This window comes from Nannobrachium achirus (genome assembly GCF_963921795.1).
Source record: "Nannobrachium achirus genome assembly, chromosome: 24".
Taxonomy (NCBI): Eukaryota; Metazoa; Chordata; class Actinopteri; order Myctophiformes; family Myctophidae; genus Nannobrachium; species Nannobrachium achirus.
This window is the reverse complement of record NC_137831.1, coordinates 19,548,611-19,565,461: the sequence shown is the minus strand read 5'-3', so window position 1 is coordinate 19,565,461 and position 16,851 is coordinate 19,548,611. Positions and strand designations below refer to the sequence as shown.

The following is a 16,851-nucleotide window of genomic DNA, read 5'->3' as shown; positions in this document are numbered from 1 at the left end:
CAGTCCCACTCCCCCCCCCCCCCCCCCCCCCCTTGTGACACCCCTGTGTCTACACAGTGGAGAGAGACATGATCGCAGCAGACCTGAACGCTCTCGCCCAGCAGCGTGGGACTCCGTCTCTGTTGCCCTCCCCCAACCACCGAGGACCCCTGGGGAGCCCGGGGCCCGGCCACCCGCCGCCACCCCACAACGCCAGTCTCGGGGACCCCCAGACCCCGGGCCAGCCGCACGCCGTCCCCCACCCTCACAGACAGCACCACTCCAGCCCGCCGCTGCGCGCCCAGGCGCCTCCCTCCTCCATGCCGCCCATGCTGGGCCACGGAGCGCTGCTCTCCCCACAGCTGGTCCGCCAGCAGCTGGCCATGGCTCACCTCATCAACCAGCAGTTAGCCGTTAGCCGTCTGATAGCCCACCAGCAGCAGCAGCAGCAGCAACAGCACCCCCAGCAGGTAGGGCATGGCTCTGTCATTCAACGTTTTCAGGCCAAGGACCCCTTTAGTTGAGAGAGAGATGAATCAGGGACCCTGACTACCTTATCATAGAATCCATATAGTTTCATTGTTTGACAGCACAATCGTCAGTGTATTTTGGATTCATGTCAATTTGTGTTTACAGATATTTAACCACTTGAACCGTCAATACTTAATAAACTTGACCTTTCACTCTGTACTTAGTCTGCTCTTTTTCCCCTCTACACCAGAGCTGAAAATGGCCCATCTACAAGCTCGCAACGCCTCGCAGCGAGGCGTTGTGAGCTTGTAGATCTGCTATTTTGGGCTAATGTTCTCCGAATATGGACGCTAGGGTTCAAGTGGTTAATATATATTTTTTCTATCACACAAAGATTTGGAGACCGCTCTGTAGTAACTCTGAGGAAGACCCCTGGCCTAAAGTAATTAAAAAAAAAGGCGATTATGTAATAACTGTAACTGGCCACCCCGCAGGGCGTCAACCACCATCAGTTCCTCAACCACCCGCCCATCCCCAGAGCCTGCAAGACACCCGGCGGTGGCATGGAGCCCGGCGGCCTCAACCCCTCGGCCTCCGAGGTTTCCTTTGACATCTACCACCACGTCCGCGAGGAGCTGAAGAGAGCCAGCGTCTCGCAGGCCGTGTTCGCCCGCGTGGCATTCAACCGCACCCAGGTAACACGGGTCACACTGCAGGCCCCCCGAGGTTTGTGTTTCCTTAAAGGAGCTATAGTCAACTTTTTCATTGTAGGGCCGACACTTTGTTTACATCCTAGTCTATAGACTAGGATGTAAACAAAGTGTCGGTCTGACAATGGCCAAAATGATTATTTTATCATTATTTTATGCTTTTTGTGGTCATTTTTGAATAGAAACACATATATGAAGCTTATTTTTTTATAAAATATTTTCGAAACATTATTTTTATTTTAGCATCCATTTTTCAAGAAAAGGTTGACTATAGCTCCTTTAATGTCGGGGTGGAAACCTCGCCGTTGCTTTTATCGTTATGGTTATTTGTTTTGAAAACGTTGAAAATAGATGATCTAAAATCTCACAAGGCATCGCAACGTGCTGTGAGCTTGTAGATCGGCAAATGTATATATATTTTAAAAAAAATGGTTTCTGCCCAAAAACGACGATTTATGGATTATTTTAGTCATCAGATCATGAATTCATAAAAGGTGCAAAAAAAAGGAAAAAAAGAAGAAGAATATATATACACATAATATGTATACATATGTGAAAATGATTTGAGGATTTATTTTCCGTGGGCTACTGGCTCCTGGCTGCTGGCATAAGACATAAGACATAAGACATTTGGCGCTGATCAGTGTAGTGGTTTGGGAGATTAGCCACAGACGCACACACTCCCATCTTTGAGACGCCTCACTCCGCAGGAGCCACACTGTAAAAAAGGTTGAAAGGTCCCAAAAAACTGTAAAGAGCTCTAACAATATTTCACTGATTATATTTTGTGTGTGTGTTTTGGACACTGCTCCTACAATTTTTGCCCTAAAATCACGCAAATCGGTACACAGTATGTCTACAATCATCTCATCAACATGAATCTGTCCCATTTAGCGCCACCTTCAGGACGATTTTTTAAAACACATTTTTGGACACTACTCCTACAGATTTTGCCCTAAAATCACGCAAATCGCTACACAGTATGTCTACACTCATGTCATCAACATGGATCTGTCCCATATAGCGCCACCATCAGGCCGATTTTTTCAAACACATTTTTGGACACTGCTCCTACAAATTTTGCCCTAAAATCACGCACATCCGTACACACTTAGTCTACAATCATGTCATCAACATATGGCCTAAAATCACGCTGCGACCTGACGGTCGCTTATCTCCCGATTAGGGAGTCTTACTGGTATTTTGTGTGTGTGTGTGTGTGTGTGTGTGTGTGTGTGTGTGTGTGTGTGTGTGTGTGTGTGTGTGTGTGTGTGTGTGTGTGTGTGTGTGTGTGTGTGTGTGTGTGTGTGTGTGTGTGTGTGTGTGTGTGTGTGTGTGTGTGTGCGCTCCCCCCAGGGACTGCTATCAGAGATCCTGCGCAAGGAGGAGGACCCTCGCTCGGCCTCCCAGTCCCTGCTGGTCAACCTCAAGGCCATGCAGAACTTCCTGAACCTGCCGGAGGGCGAGAGAGACCGCGTCTACCAGGAGGAGAGAGAGAGAAGCAACAACCCCAACCTCAATCTCTCCAACAACATGGTCCCCTGCAGTCCCAGTCCACAGAGACTGATGCAGGTACACTGCCAGGTGCGTCACAAGGGGGGGAAAGTGGGACTGAGTTACAAGGGCCCAAGGTGGATTTTTATTTTATACTTTAGCTATTGAAAAATAGCAGATATACAAGCTCACAGCGTGGCACCATGTAGATCTGCTATTTTTGAAAAGTCGTGAAAATGTGTGCAAATCTTTGAATACATGTATTCTTTACATTTCGCAGCACCACTGACATAGAAACGTTTTTGAAATATCCAACGACTTGCATAACGTTGTTGTCCGATGAAAACCTTGTATGTCCAAAACCGTTAGTTTTGCATTTATCATTTTAAAAATGACTTAAACTAGTGAAAAAAGCCGATCTGCAAGCACACGAGGCGTTGTGTGCTTGTAGATCTGCTGTTTTCACTACTTTTGTGTCACAGCCTTGTATGATGAAGCAGGGCTTTACTTTGCGAAAGAACGTACACATTTGAAACTTGGAGATACAAGGTTTCCACCCGACAACGACGATAAATGTTCACGATTAAAAAAAAAAAATAGCAGATCTACAAGCTCGCAACACAAAGATCTTCCTCACGATCTGTTTGTTCTTGATACATGAATCAGGCAGTCTGTGAGGGGGAACATGCATCCGAAACAATAATACACACCTCTTCCCGTATATAGTTTGAATAATCATTTTGTGAATGTGAGCTATTGAACCAATGAAATGTATTAACAAGAGCTGGTGACTAAATTATAACTACATCGCATCCATTGAAATGCAGTAACAGAATCAGACACGCGGTTAGCGCCAGTCTGAAGAGCTGCAGTCACTGACAGCAGAGGTTGTAATGTTATACTGTTCTCTCCTGCAGCCGAAGCCCATTCTGGTCAGTGCAGACATGCCGTTGAAGCTGGAGAACATGGCAAACATCACCTCTGGGATCTATGAGGAGATCCAGCAGGAGATGAAGCGAGCCAAGGTGTCCCAGGCTCTGTTTGCCAAGGTGGCTGCCAATAAGAGCCAGGTCAGTCTGCACAGAACACACTAACTAACTACGCTACTGGTGAGTTTCACAGTGTTTTATTGACGGGATAAACCCCACGAGGTCTACATCACAAACTACCTCCACGAGCGAGCCCCTGCATCGAGCCCATTGCTCAATGAACTGTTAAGGAGAAATAGTGAAAAGGGAAAAATCAAGCAATCAATTGATCAATCCATTGGCGAATGAGGGGATTCTCAAATCAACACCATTGTTTCTCAAACTAAAGGTCGGTTCCCAGAAGAGGATAGACAGACAAACAGTGTTTTATTTCATCTACTGAGTCTTGACGTGCACGCACACACGCACACACACACGCTGCTGTGTGAGTGTGTGCGTGCGTGGGCAGACTGGGCTAAAGTCTCACATCTCTGATGGCAGTGCTCACACACAGGGGACACGGCTCACTGGCCCCATCTGCTAGCTGTGGAGGGAGAGAAGGAGATACAGAGAGAGGAGGAGAAAGATTGAGAAAAGATAAAGCGTTGTACGGTCTGAAAAAGACGGACGGAGAGGAGGAGGAAGATAGAGCGATTGACAGGAACTAAAGAGAGACATACAAATGTACAATGGATGCAAGCAATGAGTGGATGGTGAGAAATTCAAAGTAGCTAGACTCTGCTACTTAAAGGACAACTTTGTTTTTGGAGCGGTGAAAGCGCTCCCAATAGACAGGTATATCCGTGGGTATGTGGGTGGGTGGGTGGCTGGCTGGGTAGCCGTGTCCGTAGCCTGGCAATACCTTGAGTGGCCACACACAACACACTAGTTAAAGGAGGGGCGCTGTTTTGTGCAGGCCAGGCACACTCACCACTCACTCACAGGCACAGTTTACAGTTTACAGTTTAGGCATTTAGCAGACGCTTTTAATCCAAAGCGACTTACAATAAGCAGATACAAAACACCACAAGATAATATGTCAGTACATTTAGTTAACTATAAAAACAGGAACAGATTGAGGGCACTGTTGTGCAGCCTAGACACACACACACACACACACACACACACACACACACACACACGCACACACACTCACATAGGGTATAGCTGCTCAAATTCACCGCTCCACTTCGAACCAAGGTTTGATTTTTTTTTTAAACAAGGGCTCATATTTTAGATTGTAATCAGAGAAAAGAAAAGATGAGTGTTAAAATGTTTTCATTTACTTCTTTCTATAGTTTTAGCGATTTTAATGACACTTTTTAGACATAATAAGCCGGCAATTTCTTTATTACTATTTACAGTAGCCCCCATAAGTCACATGGTGCATCTTGGGAATGGGCTTATTGTGTCTAAAAAGACACATTTAGCCACTTGTACGCAATCGCTAAAACGATAGAAAGCAGTAAATGAAAACAAAGTTGTCCTTTAAATAAAACAGGTGAACCGCATGAACCCTAGCGTGCCTATTCTTGTAGATCGGCTATTTTCGGTGACAGGATTTGGCGTAGAGGGAAGGAAAGAGGTGGCCTAGTATTATAGCGTTATATGGTCAACAAAGCATACAATGTTTAACTGGTTAAAGAAAGAGATAGATCGCTGCAGAGAGAAAGAAAAAGAGAGAGAGAAAGAGAGAGAGAGAGAGCGAGAGACGACAAGGGAGGGAGTGAAGACGGCGGGGGTTGATCAGATTAGCACCAGGGTGCCGCTGTGTAGGAGCTGGTTCACAAACAACAGCTGGTGGCAGAGTCTAGCTGCGCCTGGGTCAGCCTAGCGGAGATAATCAAATCTTTCCTCCTCCCCTCTTTCAACCCTTTCCTCCGGCTCTGCTCTGCTGACAGACACTGAAACACATGCATGTGCACGCACACACACACACACACACACACACACACACACACACACACACACACACACACACACACACACACACACACACACACACACAAACACACTTGCACACACAGGGAAGCGCCATTCCCTCCAGTCGTCCTACAGCCAAATTGCCCTTGAGCAAGAGGTGCCCCAACTGCTACGGCAACCGCAGCACTGCTGTGGCCGACAGCACAAGGTTGTCGTACGGGAGGTAGCGGTCAGATACTAGATGTGTGTGTCAATGGACTATAAAACTTAACAGCACCCCCACACGCAGGCTGTAAAACAGTCAGTCAACTTGATTGGTTTATATAAAAAGGACCGTAAAGAATTGCTAATATTTTTCAACAGTCGTGTCATACCTAAAACAAACTATTAATTTTGATGGCTGCAGCTGTGTTTATCCTGCTACTATGACACGTCTATGAGTCCATTAATACAAAAAAAGGGTGGGAAAGGTAATATGAAGAGGAACAGATCTACAAGTTCGGCACGTGGCACCAAACAAAATATTTTCAACCTTTTTGCGATCAGGGCCCACAGGTTCATTATCAGTGCTCACTAGACCAGTTGTTCCCAAACTTTTTAGCTCAAGACCCAAAAGAGAAATTAGACGTTTGCCCAGGACCCAAACTAGTGAAAATAGCAGAGCTACAAGCTCACAAAGCGTTGCTTCATGCCGCGTTAAGAGCTTGTAGATCGGCTATTTTCACTACTTCTTAAACATTTGTTTTCTATTTTATGTAATTTCTTAGATTCTTTTTTGGAGCTGTGTGGAACACAAGCTCCCTATACGTGGCGGTGTGTGTCTGTCTGTCTGTCTGTCTGTCTGTCTGTCTGTCTGTCTGTCTGTCTGTATGTAGCCTCTGGTGTAGCCTGAGTACCCTGGGTGACCAGAGAGGTGCTGTTGAGTCTAGCCTGCCCTGAGCATCGACTGCAATACACACACACACACACACACACACACACACACACACACACACACACACACACACACACACACACACACACACACACACACACACACAGCTCCACTTCGAACAGAGGTTCGATTTTTACTTATTCATGAAAATGTTTGGTTGTTTGGGAATGTTTTTTTTTTTTATGTTTTGAAATAATACAAATTTAAAAACTAAATGTAGGAAAATTAAGGGACCCATGCAAATGTGTCCACGACCCACAAATGGGTTCCGACCCAGTGTTTGGGAACCAGTGCTTTAGACAGAGCCTGTAGACAGCTTACCCCAAACTGGCAAGTTTAGCTGCCTACGATAACTACACATCTGGCTTAAAGGTCACTGTATTAACAGACAGGCCCTATTGTATTGTACAGTGCACCCATGCACTGTACATACATACACTTTTACTACTTTCCTGAACCGTACAGGACTTTTTAAACATGATGGCCGCGGCCTCCACCCAGACCAAGCGGGTTCACATCTTTTATTCACAAACACACACATGAATTCTATGTGAAGGGCAGTGGTTTTCAACCTTTTTTCATATCAAGGCCCATTATTCATTCAGCATTTGAGCCACGGACCACCATTAGATGAGATTTTAGCCTCTGAGGAATATTTGGACTCTTCCTTCATCTCTCTCTCTCGGTGCTGCAGGGTTGGCTGTGTGAGTTGCTGAGGTGGAAGGAGAGCCCCAGCCCTGAGAACCGCACCCTGTGGGAGAACCTGTGCAACATCCGGAGGTTCCTGTCGCTGTCCCAGGCCGACAGGGACATGGTGTACGAGGAGGAGTCCAGACACCACCACACAGAGAGGTTCCACACTGTGCTGCACCTGCCCGACTCACAGGTCTGTTTGGTTGGTTGGTTGTGGGCTGCCTTGCTGATTGGCAAGTTGCTTCTGTCTGAGGGTGGCTTGCTGATTGGCAAGTTGCTTCTGTCTGAGGGTGGATTGCTGATTGTCTGACTGGTTCTTAGGTGGGTTAGTGGGTTGGTAGCCTCGCGTTGCAGTGATAGCTGAGTGGTTAGTGTCCATACCTAGGACTCCGGAGGTCCCAGAGGTTGCAGGTACGATTCCCCACTCCAGCTATCACTGCTCCCCTTCCCTCGTGCTCCTTGTGGGCAGCACTGGGTTCAGCTGGGTTAAGCTGAAAACTGAATTTCCCTCGTGGGATGATGTAGGTAAATTCTTCTCTTTCTTCGTAGCCAGGTTTACTGATCTGCGAAGAGATAAGCCTGGGAAAGAGTTCTAGGAGGTGGGGCTTCCCAGAAGTTGTCTTTTTTTCCACAGTACAGTGTCCCTGCAAATGTATTCCCCGCTGAAAAATCTGTTCTACTTCTCCGTCGGTTGCACTCGCAATAAACAATATACAAACAATATTCGGACAACGTTACACCTATTAAGAGCGAGTTAAGAGCTACAATCTATTTGTGTTTGTTTCACTGGGGGATGTAAACAAGACTGCAAACCAGGCCCAGAACAGTCCATTTTACTGTGTGCGCACACAAGATGAACAGTAAAAAAAAATAACAGAAAAGCTATTTCCTGGTTCACATTAACTTCCTTCCTCCTCTTCTTCTTCTCCTCCTCCAGTGTTGTGATGAAGTGAGTGTCATCATAATGAGGAAGTCATTTGTGGTCGCCACTAACTCATTCCACAGTCAGGCCGAGACACAGGGAGGCTGGGATGTAAAGAGCTACTAAACATAGTGCACAGAACGCCCTGCTGAACACTGCTGGCGCCTGGGAGACAGCAGGCACGTGCACACATAAACATCAAAGGGGGCTTGAGCCCCGGCCCTTTTACCCGTCTGTAAAAAAGTGCCCTCTCCAGACCATGAATGCAGTTTTTACTCTGGTGAAAGAAATGCAAATGACCCGCTTTCCATGCCATACCTGAAGGCAGCATTCAAGAGAATTGCCCCTGTCCAAACTCTCTTGAACTTGAAGGCAGCATCTCGTGTTGAAAGAATTGCCGTCTCTGTGTAGAAATACATGCTGTATGCCACATTGCCTTTTTTATGCTTAGTTTAGTGTGGTATCAAGTACCGGAAATAGCCGACCTCCAATCTCACAACGCGTCTTGTGAGCTTGGAGGTCTGCTATTTTCTATATTTTCACCAAAAGGCCCTCTTAGATATTTCAGCCCCTGCCTCTCTAAAATTCTCTGCACGTCCCTGCCTGGGAGACAGCATAACAAACACAGAGAGTGAGAGAGAAATAAGGAGAGGGGTGAAAAGGAAAAAGGGGTGCTAAATTGAGGGAAAAACTGGAGAAAGGTGAAGCAGGGGAAATGAGAAAAGGGGAGAGAGAGAGAGAGAGAGCAGGAAGATAACAGTGGGCAATTGGATGAAGGGAAGGAGCGGGAGATAGAGAGATGAGGGAACACGTCCATACTGTATAGCACTTGAAACCAGGAGTTCCTTGCGGTGTACATTTTGTAACCCCGACGGCGCTAAACCACACATTCACCGCCATTGGTTGTACACTTACACATTTAAGGGAGAAATACACATGAGATATAGGATATTGTTTCCCAAACCTGAACCACTTACCGTAAACCCCCAGGGGTCTCTCCTTGGCCCCCTAATTTTCTCCCAACGCATCGTGATGCAGTGCGAGCTTGCAGATCTGTCATTCTCGCCCGAATGTTCGACATGCCCAGAATTGTTTATTGTTCATTAGATGGGTTAGATCCCCCATTACCCCACACCCATCGGTGACCGCTTATCATCCCGCGATAGGGGCGCTAGATTTCATGTGGTTAATTTTCACCCAAAAACCCTGATCCAAAAACCTTCATTCGTGAATTCTGCGGTGGGAAACCGTGGCAGAAGTATAAGCTCCGGTTTGGCCTGTGCATAGGCGCCGGACCATGGACTGTTTGGGCTGGACTGCCACCCCACTTTTAGGCTATCGAGCTTTTTTTTTTTTTTTTTCTGTATGTTTTCTCCTCGACCGGCGCGAGGGCAGTAGCCCCGCCCAGTGCGACCCCCAGTCACTCATGCTAATTGCTTCCAATACACAAGTCTGTCTGCTTACATGTTCAACCGGTTCTGAACTTCTGATGACGGCCAGGCTGCAGTGCATGGTAGCCTAAAGTAACAAATTAGCCTACATTATACTCAAGTAGCCTACTGTAGTACAATTTTTAGGCTTTCTCAGAGGCAAATATAGTAGGCTACTTTTACTCCACTACAAATATTTGAAAACAGTTAAGTTACTTTGCAGATTTCGATTATTATAAAGGCATACATTAACCAGTTCAGTCTATATATTTAGACCATTAGAAATGAAATACAAGATCTGCTTAAATATTTGTATCTACGGTACATTTTTTAAAACCTGTGAAATGGGACGTTCTGCAAATGACTACGTTTTATTTATACAGTAGCTACATTTTGATACCAAAACGTCATTATGCAAGTATTTTGGACATGGGACTTCTAACAGAGTATTTCTACTTTTACTTAAGTAAAACATGTGAGTAGGTCTACTTTTCTTTTTTCTTCACTGACGGCCGGGCTGCAGCGTCGGCTCGGTCACTCTCTCTCTCCTCACTCAGTCGACTACGATGTAAAAGCAGTTCGTTCTAACTTTCACTATACAGTAGCTGGAATTTCCCTTACTTTATAGACAACATGCCTGGCCACGCCCCCTACTTCCGACCGGAAGCCCTTTTTTGGGCTTGATCGTAGCGCGATTTCCTGTTTACGTTCATCTGATCTGATTCTCCTCTTAACTAATGAGACGGGATTGTTTTACTTTGTAATTTTACTTTGTAACTTATGTTAACAATGTCACTTAATGGCAACACTCATCCACTCTGCTGATAAATAAATGAGTTGTGACGATACACACCCGTTCTGCCGTCATTCAATGTTATGAGTTGGAGGAAAAAAAAAGAGATCTCAATTGAAACAATGCCATAGGCTTTCTTGGGCGTATGCTTTTAGTTGACCTTGTACTAGTGTACTGTCATGAAACTACCTTTTTTCATATGCAAACTTCTTAAAAAATAACGCTATTTAAATTGTTTCAAAAGCTTTATACCCTGTATATATATATAAAATGTCACAATGCGACATAGCTTTTTACACAATGCTGTACTCCCTCCAACTGCATGTCATATTATATGTTCGCCATTTTAAACTGTTTTTATTTTATTTGACACTTGCTTTGGCAATATAAACATGTCTTCTCATGCCAATAAAGCTCCTTTGAATTGAATTGATATAGGCCTACAAATAAACAGATTTGTGTATTTGAAAGCAAGCATTGAACCTAATCAGTATTTCATGGAAGCGAATGTTGTATGATTCTAGCTAGCAAACCTTTTCCCTTCAGAACGCTGGTTGATCATGTCAAACGTCATCTTCTCCATTCTCCACTCTTCTGGGATGTCACCATGAAGTCACAGTTGGCTTGTGTTGTGTGATATGCATTAATGTTTTTACAAATAGGCCTGTCAACAACTCAACCCACTCCAGAATAGACATAATACACATTAGCCCACCTATTATGTGCATCCTATGCTGTGTTCATTTCACTATATCACTGTAAATCATCGATTTAATCCTAATCAAGGCAATATAAATATCCATTCATATTTAATGCTCATTTAATCATTAAATCCTAAACTGTCACGTCAAAACAATGAATACATTTGGCTTTAATAGATACAAAAACAAACTGGATTAATTGAAAATGACAAGTGTTTAAAAGCATTCCTTCAAAGCATCATTGGGAACATTCCTTATCTCAATAACACAATATACAGTACAACATTTGAAACCCTCAACAGTTAAAAAAAAGGCATGGACAAGTCAAAGAAAAGTGTGTATAAATATTTTATTGCAATAAATATGATGAGGAGATCTCGACCCTCACATCTGGCTTCATTGGTCCTGCATGGACGTACAGTACAGGTCTGAAAGACAGAAAACAATTGCATTCACAGATACAACACAACAGCGAAGAGCTTTTATTTCAATTATAATCAATGTTGTGTTGTCACAAGTGAAAATAACTTTTACTTAGTTGTAACAAGAGTAGTAGTCACCATACAGTAAAAGATCGTAGCTAACAATGCTAATTAGCTAGCATGAGAGTTTTACCTTGTTGTTGTTGTTGTTGTTGTGAGTCGTGCTGCTTCTCTGGGGAGTTTGCTGAGTTTAGGATATGTTAAGGATGTCATCAATACTATTAACTGGTGTAGATAGAATAAAAACATCGAAGATAGCGGTGGCTTGCATATCAAGAGACCATGACCGCACCGCACCATCTAGCTGACAGCTGGAAAAAAAAACCTCCGTTGGTTTAACCCTTTCAGTTCATTGTCATAATCTTTTACTGCAGCGCTGGGCAGTGTTGCCAAAATTTGTGAGAGAAATAAGCGAAACAAGCCAACTCTTGCAATATAAATAAGCAAAAAAACAAGATAGTTTAGGTAAATAAATTGACTTGGCAACACGTTTATATGCATGCCTGACAGAGAGAACCCGGAAGTTCCCTTTCGACTTGGGGGCGGGGCCTCCCTCCTGCAATCGGCCAGGAATGTTGTCTATTCACATTTAAACTTCTCGAAAATACATTGAGCGCAGCAGAGCCCTCATTCATGCCGAGATTACAGAAGGCATAACAAGGCATAGGCGTACAACATTGTAGGGCATAATAATTAATATTGAAATAAGAAAAGCAGGATAAAACAAGTTAGGCCTATGTATTGTGAAAAAGTTGAATTCAATTCTTAATCCAGAGCTACTAACAATTGTCATCTAACAACACATTGTGCTAGTGATTGTTGTGATTGTTATACTAAAGTCCGAGGTGTACGTTTGGTTACGGTTATGACGTCACCACCTGGCCACGCCCACATCACCGTCCCCTCACTATTTTACCACTGCCGGCGCCACTGGGCCTGTGTCAAGACCTCGTCCCTTGTACAACTCTGTTCCCTCATGGCAGAGGTCAGTGTAGAATATGGTAGCGAATGCCAAAGAATGGCAGTCTTATCTGCAAAGGGTCCAGTACAAAGCATGGGTGGTACTCCTGTCTTGCGTACTTGTGGATGTGGTAGTATCATTCTTTGTTGGTTTGCTTGTGTCTGCTGCGTCCTTCCGTGTACACCCACCCACCCATTCCCATCTCCACTGTCACCCCCCCCCCCCCCCCCCCCCACACACACACACCACAACACATGGCACGCAGCTGGAGCAACGCACACGTCACGCGCACGCACAGCACCCATGCACTGTACATACATACGGTATCTACTGTCAATTTTGACAGCCAGGAATCTGTGTGAAAACGGGCCCCACGCACGCACGCAGACGCACATGTGTACAGGGCGAGCGCACGCACACAAACATGTGTGAACCAATGCATTTTGCGAAACCTTCTTTGGCCTGGATTTAATTTAACTACGAAACACACACGCGCGCATGCGCGCACACACACAGACATTACACGCACACGTGCACGCTCCCCTACTATGAATCTGTAGCAGCAGTAGTGGTGGCATGCCATGTGTGTTGGAAATGAAGTCAGCATCATCAATCATGAAGTTGATTGATGACGATTACATCTTAATCAGCATGTCTCCAAACCTTCCTTCCTTGCACGCATGTACAAGGTTATTTTTTTTTTGCTCACACATGCGTGTGCGTTTTAGTGTATATGAGCAAAATTCGGACACAATCATTGACAGTGTTTTGTTGATATCTTTAACACTCTATCTATCTATCTTGTAGCCTCTTTTACACTACAACAAAATACATCATATATTGATTAAAAAGAAGGTTTATTTACTAACCCCACATCAGCCCTCCCTCTCTCTCATGGGATATGTCTAAAGGTTCAGCACTATTATAACTAACTATATCATTCACCATATATATATATATATATATATTCACCATCCACTTCTAAGCAATTATTCCATCAACTACTTCTTCAAATACTCAAATCAACGAGAAGCGTGGTATATATATTAACAAATCAACGCAAAAAGATTAGAACAGATTTTTTTATGATCAACTAAATGGAATAGTCTGATTATTTTGTTTTATTTTGTACTTCATTGTACAACAGTGTGACACGAAAATGCAGATATACGAGCTCACAATGCATCGCATTGCAACATGTTGTGAGCTTACAGATCATCTATTTCAGATAATTGTTTTATTTGAAAGAAAAAAGTTAAAATGTATTCTTTTTGCATTAAAATCAATCATCGATAATTTGTTATAACCGATTAAATCGATTAGTTCAATTAACTGTCGCACCCCTACATGTCACCACCTGCTTCTCAAAACGTCCCTCCTCCTAATCTTGTTTTTGTCCCACAAGTCATTTCCTGCTAGAAATGCACCCCCCCCCCCCCCCCCCTCCACACCGCTGTCTTCCCAACCTTCCCCAAACCAAAATACTTGCCAGTCTGGCCTAACCTCAATATTACTCGAAACATACCCTGTAATTATTGAAGCAAGGGGGGGAAAAAAGGAATTACTATTATCTTTATTTAGCCCCTTTAATTTTGACGGACCACAGATTTATAGCGTCGGATTCCTGTGTTTGGGCGTGCTAGCCACCCCACCCTGCTAATAAGCCCTTGTTAGTGTACTTGTTTGTGTGATGAGCTTGGCGGCTTGTGTGTGTGTGTGTGTGTGTGTGTGTGTGTGTGTGTGTGTGTGTGTGTGTGTGTGTGTGTGTGTGTGTGTGTGTGTGTGTGTGTGTGTGTGTGTGTGTGTGTGTGTGTGCGCGTGCGCGTGTGCGTGTGTGCGCACGTGTGTGTTTGTAATGGTGGGCGATGGAGTTCTGGTCAATCAGACTTTCGCAAGCACTGCTTTTGTAAAAGATCTCCACAACAGGGGGCCTGCTAAAAAGGGAAGTGAATGTCGATCATCATGGTGACTTTGGTCAGTCTGTAGTTTATGTGAAGGATTGTGTTAATGGTATGGGCATATGGACTGTCACTTATATGCTATTGTGGCGTGCTCTTTCATTCAAAGTGCCTGCCATCAGGGCAGACATTTTTAGCATGGGGCTCCCACGTGGGAAAGAAATCGTCACTGTTGGGACAGAAACCTCGTATCTCCAAGTTTCAAATCTGTATGTTTTTTCGTAACGTAAAGCCCTGCTTCATCACACAAGACCGTCACACAAAACGAGTGAAAATAGCTGATCTACAAGCTTGTCGATCGGCTATTTTCACTACTTTAAATCGTTCTAAAGTGATGAATACAAAACGGTTTTGGACATACAAGGTTTCCACCCGACAACGACTCTTTTTTTCTTGATGCAACATGAGAGCTACATAGTTTCAGCAGTACACAGACACCATTTATTTAACAGGGTCTATAGTCATGAAATATAATCGATTGACCGATTTCTGGTTTTCTTCACAGGCACTCCACAGACTGCCCCTACCACCTTTGAAGGACCCATCCCCCCCAGTGCGTGAGGAGGTACACCACACCCCTTTACCCGTCTTGAGGTGTCCAGAGGAGGTGCTTCAGCTTGGGCTGGGCCCCAGCCCGGGCCCAGGCCCAGGCCCAGGCCCAGGCCCGGGCCCTGGAGCTGGGGCAGGGGCAGGGGCAGGGGTCGGCGGTGCTGGCAGTGGAGGCCCCAAGAAGGCCCGCTCGCGGACGCGCATCTCCCTGGAGGCCCTGGGGATCCTGCAGAGCTTCATCGGCGACGTGGGGCTCTACCCGGACCAGGAGGCCATCCACACCCTGTCGGCCCAGCTGGACTTACCCAAGCACACCATCGTCAAGTTCTTCCAGAACCAGCGCTATCACGTCAAGCACCACAGCAGCCAGCCCAGGGAGCCCGGCGCCCCCGAGGAGGACGGCGAGAGCCCGGGCCCCGCCAACGGGCCCCTGGGGGCGGCAGAGGGCCTCTGCGCCACCGGCGAGGAGGAGGTGCTCTCGGGCTCCGAGGAGTCCAGTGAGGACGGCGCCGGTTCGGTGGAAGTGTACAGAACAGAGGGAGGAGGCAGCGGGGGTGAAGGTGGAGGGGCCGGGGTGGATATGGAGGTTGAGAAGGTGGAGGTGGAGGACAGAGAAGCCTTGGCCCCAAGGACCACCTCCTCCATGTCGCCTTTCAGTGGTCCAGAAAGCCCCCATGACTCTGGGGAGCAGCAGAGATAACAGAAGGGAACAGAGAGAACATGAGGTGAGACAGGACGTGATGGGAACATAGATATGTGCAAGAAACACCTTATTACATGGTACAAGACACACATCTACTCGCCACACACCAGGGACGTGCTGGGCCCCTGATTCGGCCCGGGAAAAAGAGTTGTAGAGGCCCTCATTGCGCGCTATAGAGAGAGATCTCTCTCTATGGCGCCGCTGCTACTCAAAGATTTGCCATTTCAGATCATGGCAAGTGACGAGCCAGTGGGCCAATTACATGAGTTGTATTTCGTCATTGTCGGGTGGAAACCTTGTATGTCCAAAACCATTTTAAAAATGATTTAAAGTACACATCATGGCACACATCATGGCACACAACGCCTCGCGGTGCGAGGCGTTGTGTGCTTGTAGATCGGCTGTTTTCACTACTTTTGTGCGACAGCCTTGTATGATGAAGCAGGGCTTTGCTTGGAGATACGAGGTTTCTGCCCGACAGTGAAGATTTACTTTGTTGGCCGCCCAGCCCCCAAAATGGAACAAAGGCCGACATTTTATTTTAATTTTTTTACCTAATGGCCGGCCTGGACCAGCCGGGAATGAACCGGCCGTTCGGGAGTTGTCCCGCTTTTCCCAATGGCCAGCACGTCCCTGCCACACACACACACGCACACGCACACACACACCATCTCTCTCAGAAACGCATTGCAATTTTCGTGTGGAGGCAATCATCCGAGTCTGTGGTTTAAGAACTGTGGCAGCGACTAAGAAGTGCTGTGACCAAAGAAAGGAAATAAGGGACACGAGGATGTTGGTGACGTTGTACTTTACTGGTTCTGGAGGGATCTGGTCAGTATAGGACCTGACAATAACGAGGCTTTAGAAAACAAGGCAACAAAGTACCTCACGCGAAAAGTGGCATATTGGACCAATGGCATGCAGCTCTTATATTGTGAGATCCTACACCTCATTTTTCCAAAACAGGAGCCCATATTTCATCAGATTTTTCTGTCTTTTATTTTATCTTATTTTTTTTAAATAAATGTGTCTTTCTCATGATGCTTCATGAGGTCTATGCCATACAGTATGTGCAAATGGGACTCACCTTTTTTTCTCTTAAGTTGCCAAATCTGTCCCACTCTCCAATCAGCACACGTATTTATTGCTATGTCTAATCAAAAAACTCCACGTTATTGTT

General features: G+C 45.5%; 1 protein-coding gene and 1 long non-coding RNA gene across 2 annotated transcripts in view; one reads left to right on the top strand and one right to left on the bottom strand.

Moving 5' to 3' along the window:
- The window catches only part of LOC308280129 (DNA-binding protein SATB2-like), a gene marked incomplete at its 3' end in the record, with an annotated part of 34,955 nt that extends 19,287 nt beyond the window's left edge, over positions 1 to 15,668 (top strand). The window contains exons 7-12 of the mRNA XM_080720392.1: positions 58 to 449; positions 963 to 1,145; positions 2,517 to 2,732; positions 3,572 to 3,724; positions 7,174 to 7,365; positions 14,925 to 15,668. Coding sequence (XP_080576518.1) covers positions 58 to 449; positions 963 to 1,145; positions 2,517 to 2,732; positions 3,572 to 3,724; positions 7,174 to 7,365; positions 14,925 to 15,668 — 1,880 coding nt within the window. The remainder of the gene's footprint in view (positions 1 to 57; positions 450 to 962; positions 1,146 to 2,516; positions 2,733 to 3,571; positions 3,725 to 7,173; positions 7,366 to 14,924) is intronic.
- On the bottom strand, positions 11,349 to 11,799 carry LOC308280465. The gene is made up of 2 exons (XR_013961736.1): positions 11,634 to 11,799; positions 11,349 to 11,446 (listed from the first exon to the last, which is right to left on the bottom strand). It is a non-coding gene; the product is annotated as an uncharacterized lncRNA (long non-coding RNA).
- Positions 15,669 to 16,851: the final 1,183 nt, after the last annotated feature.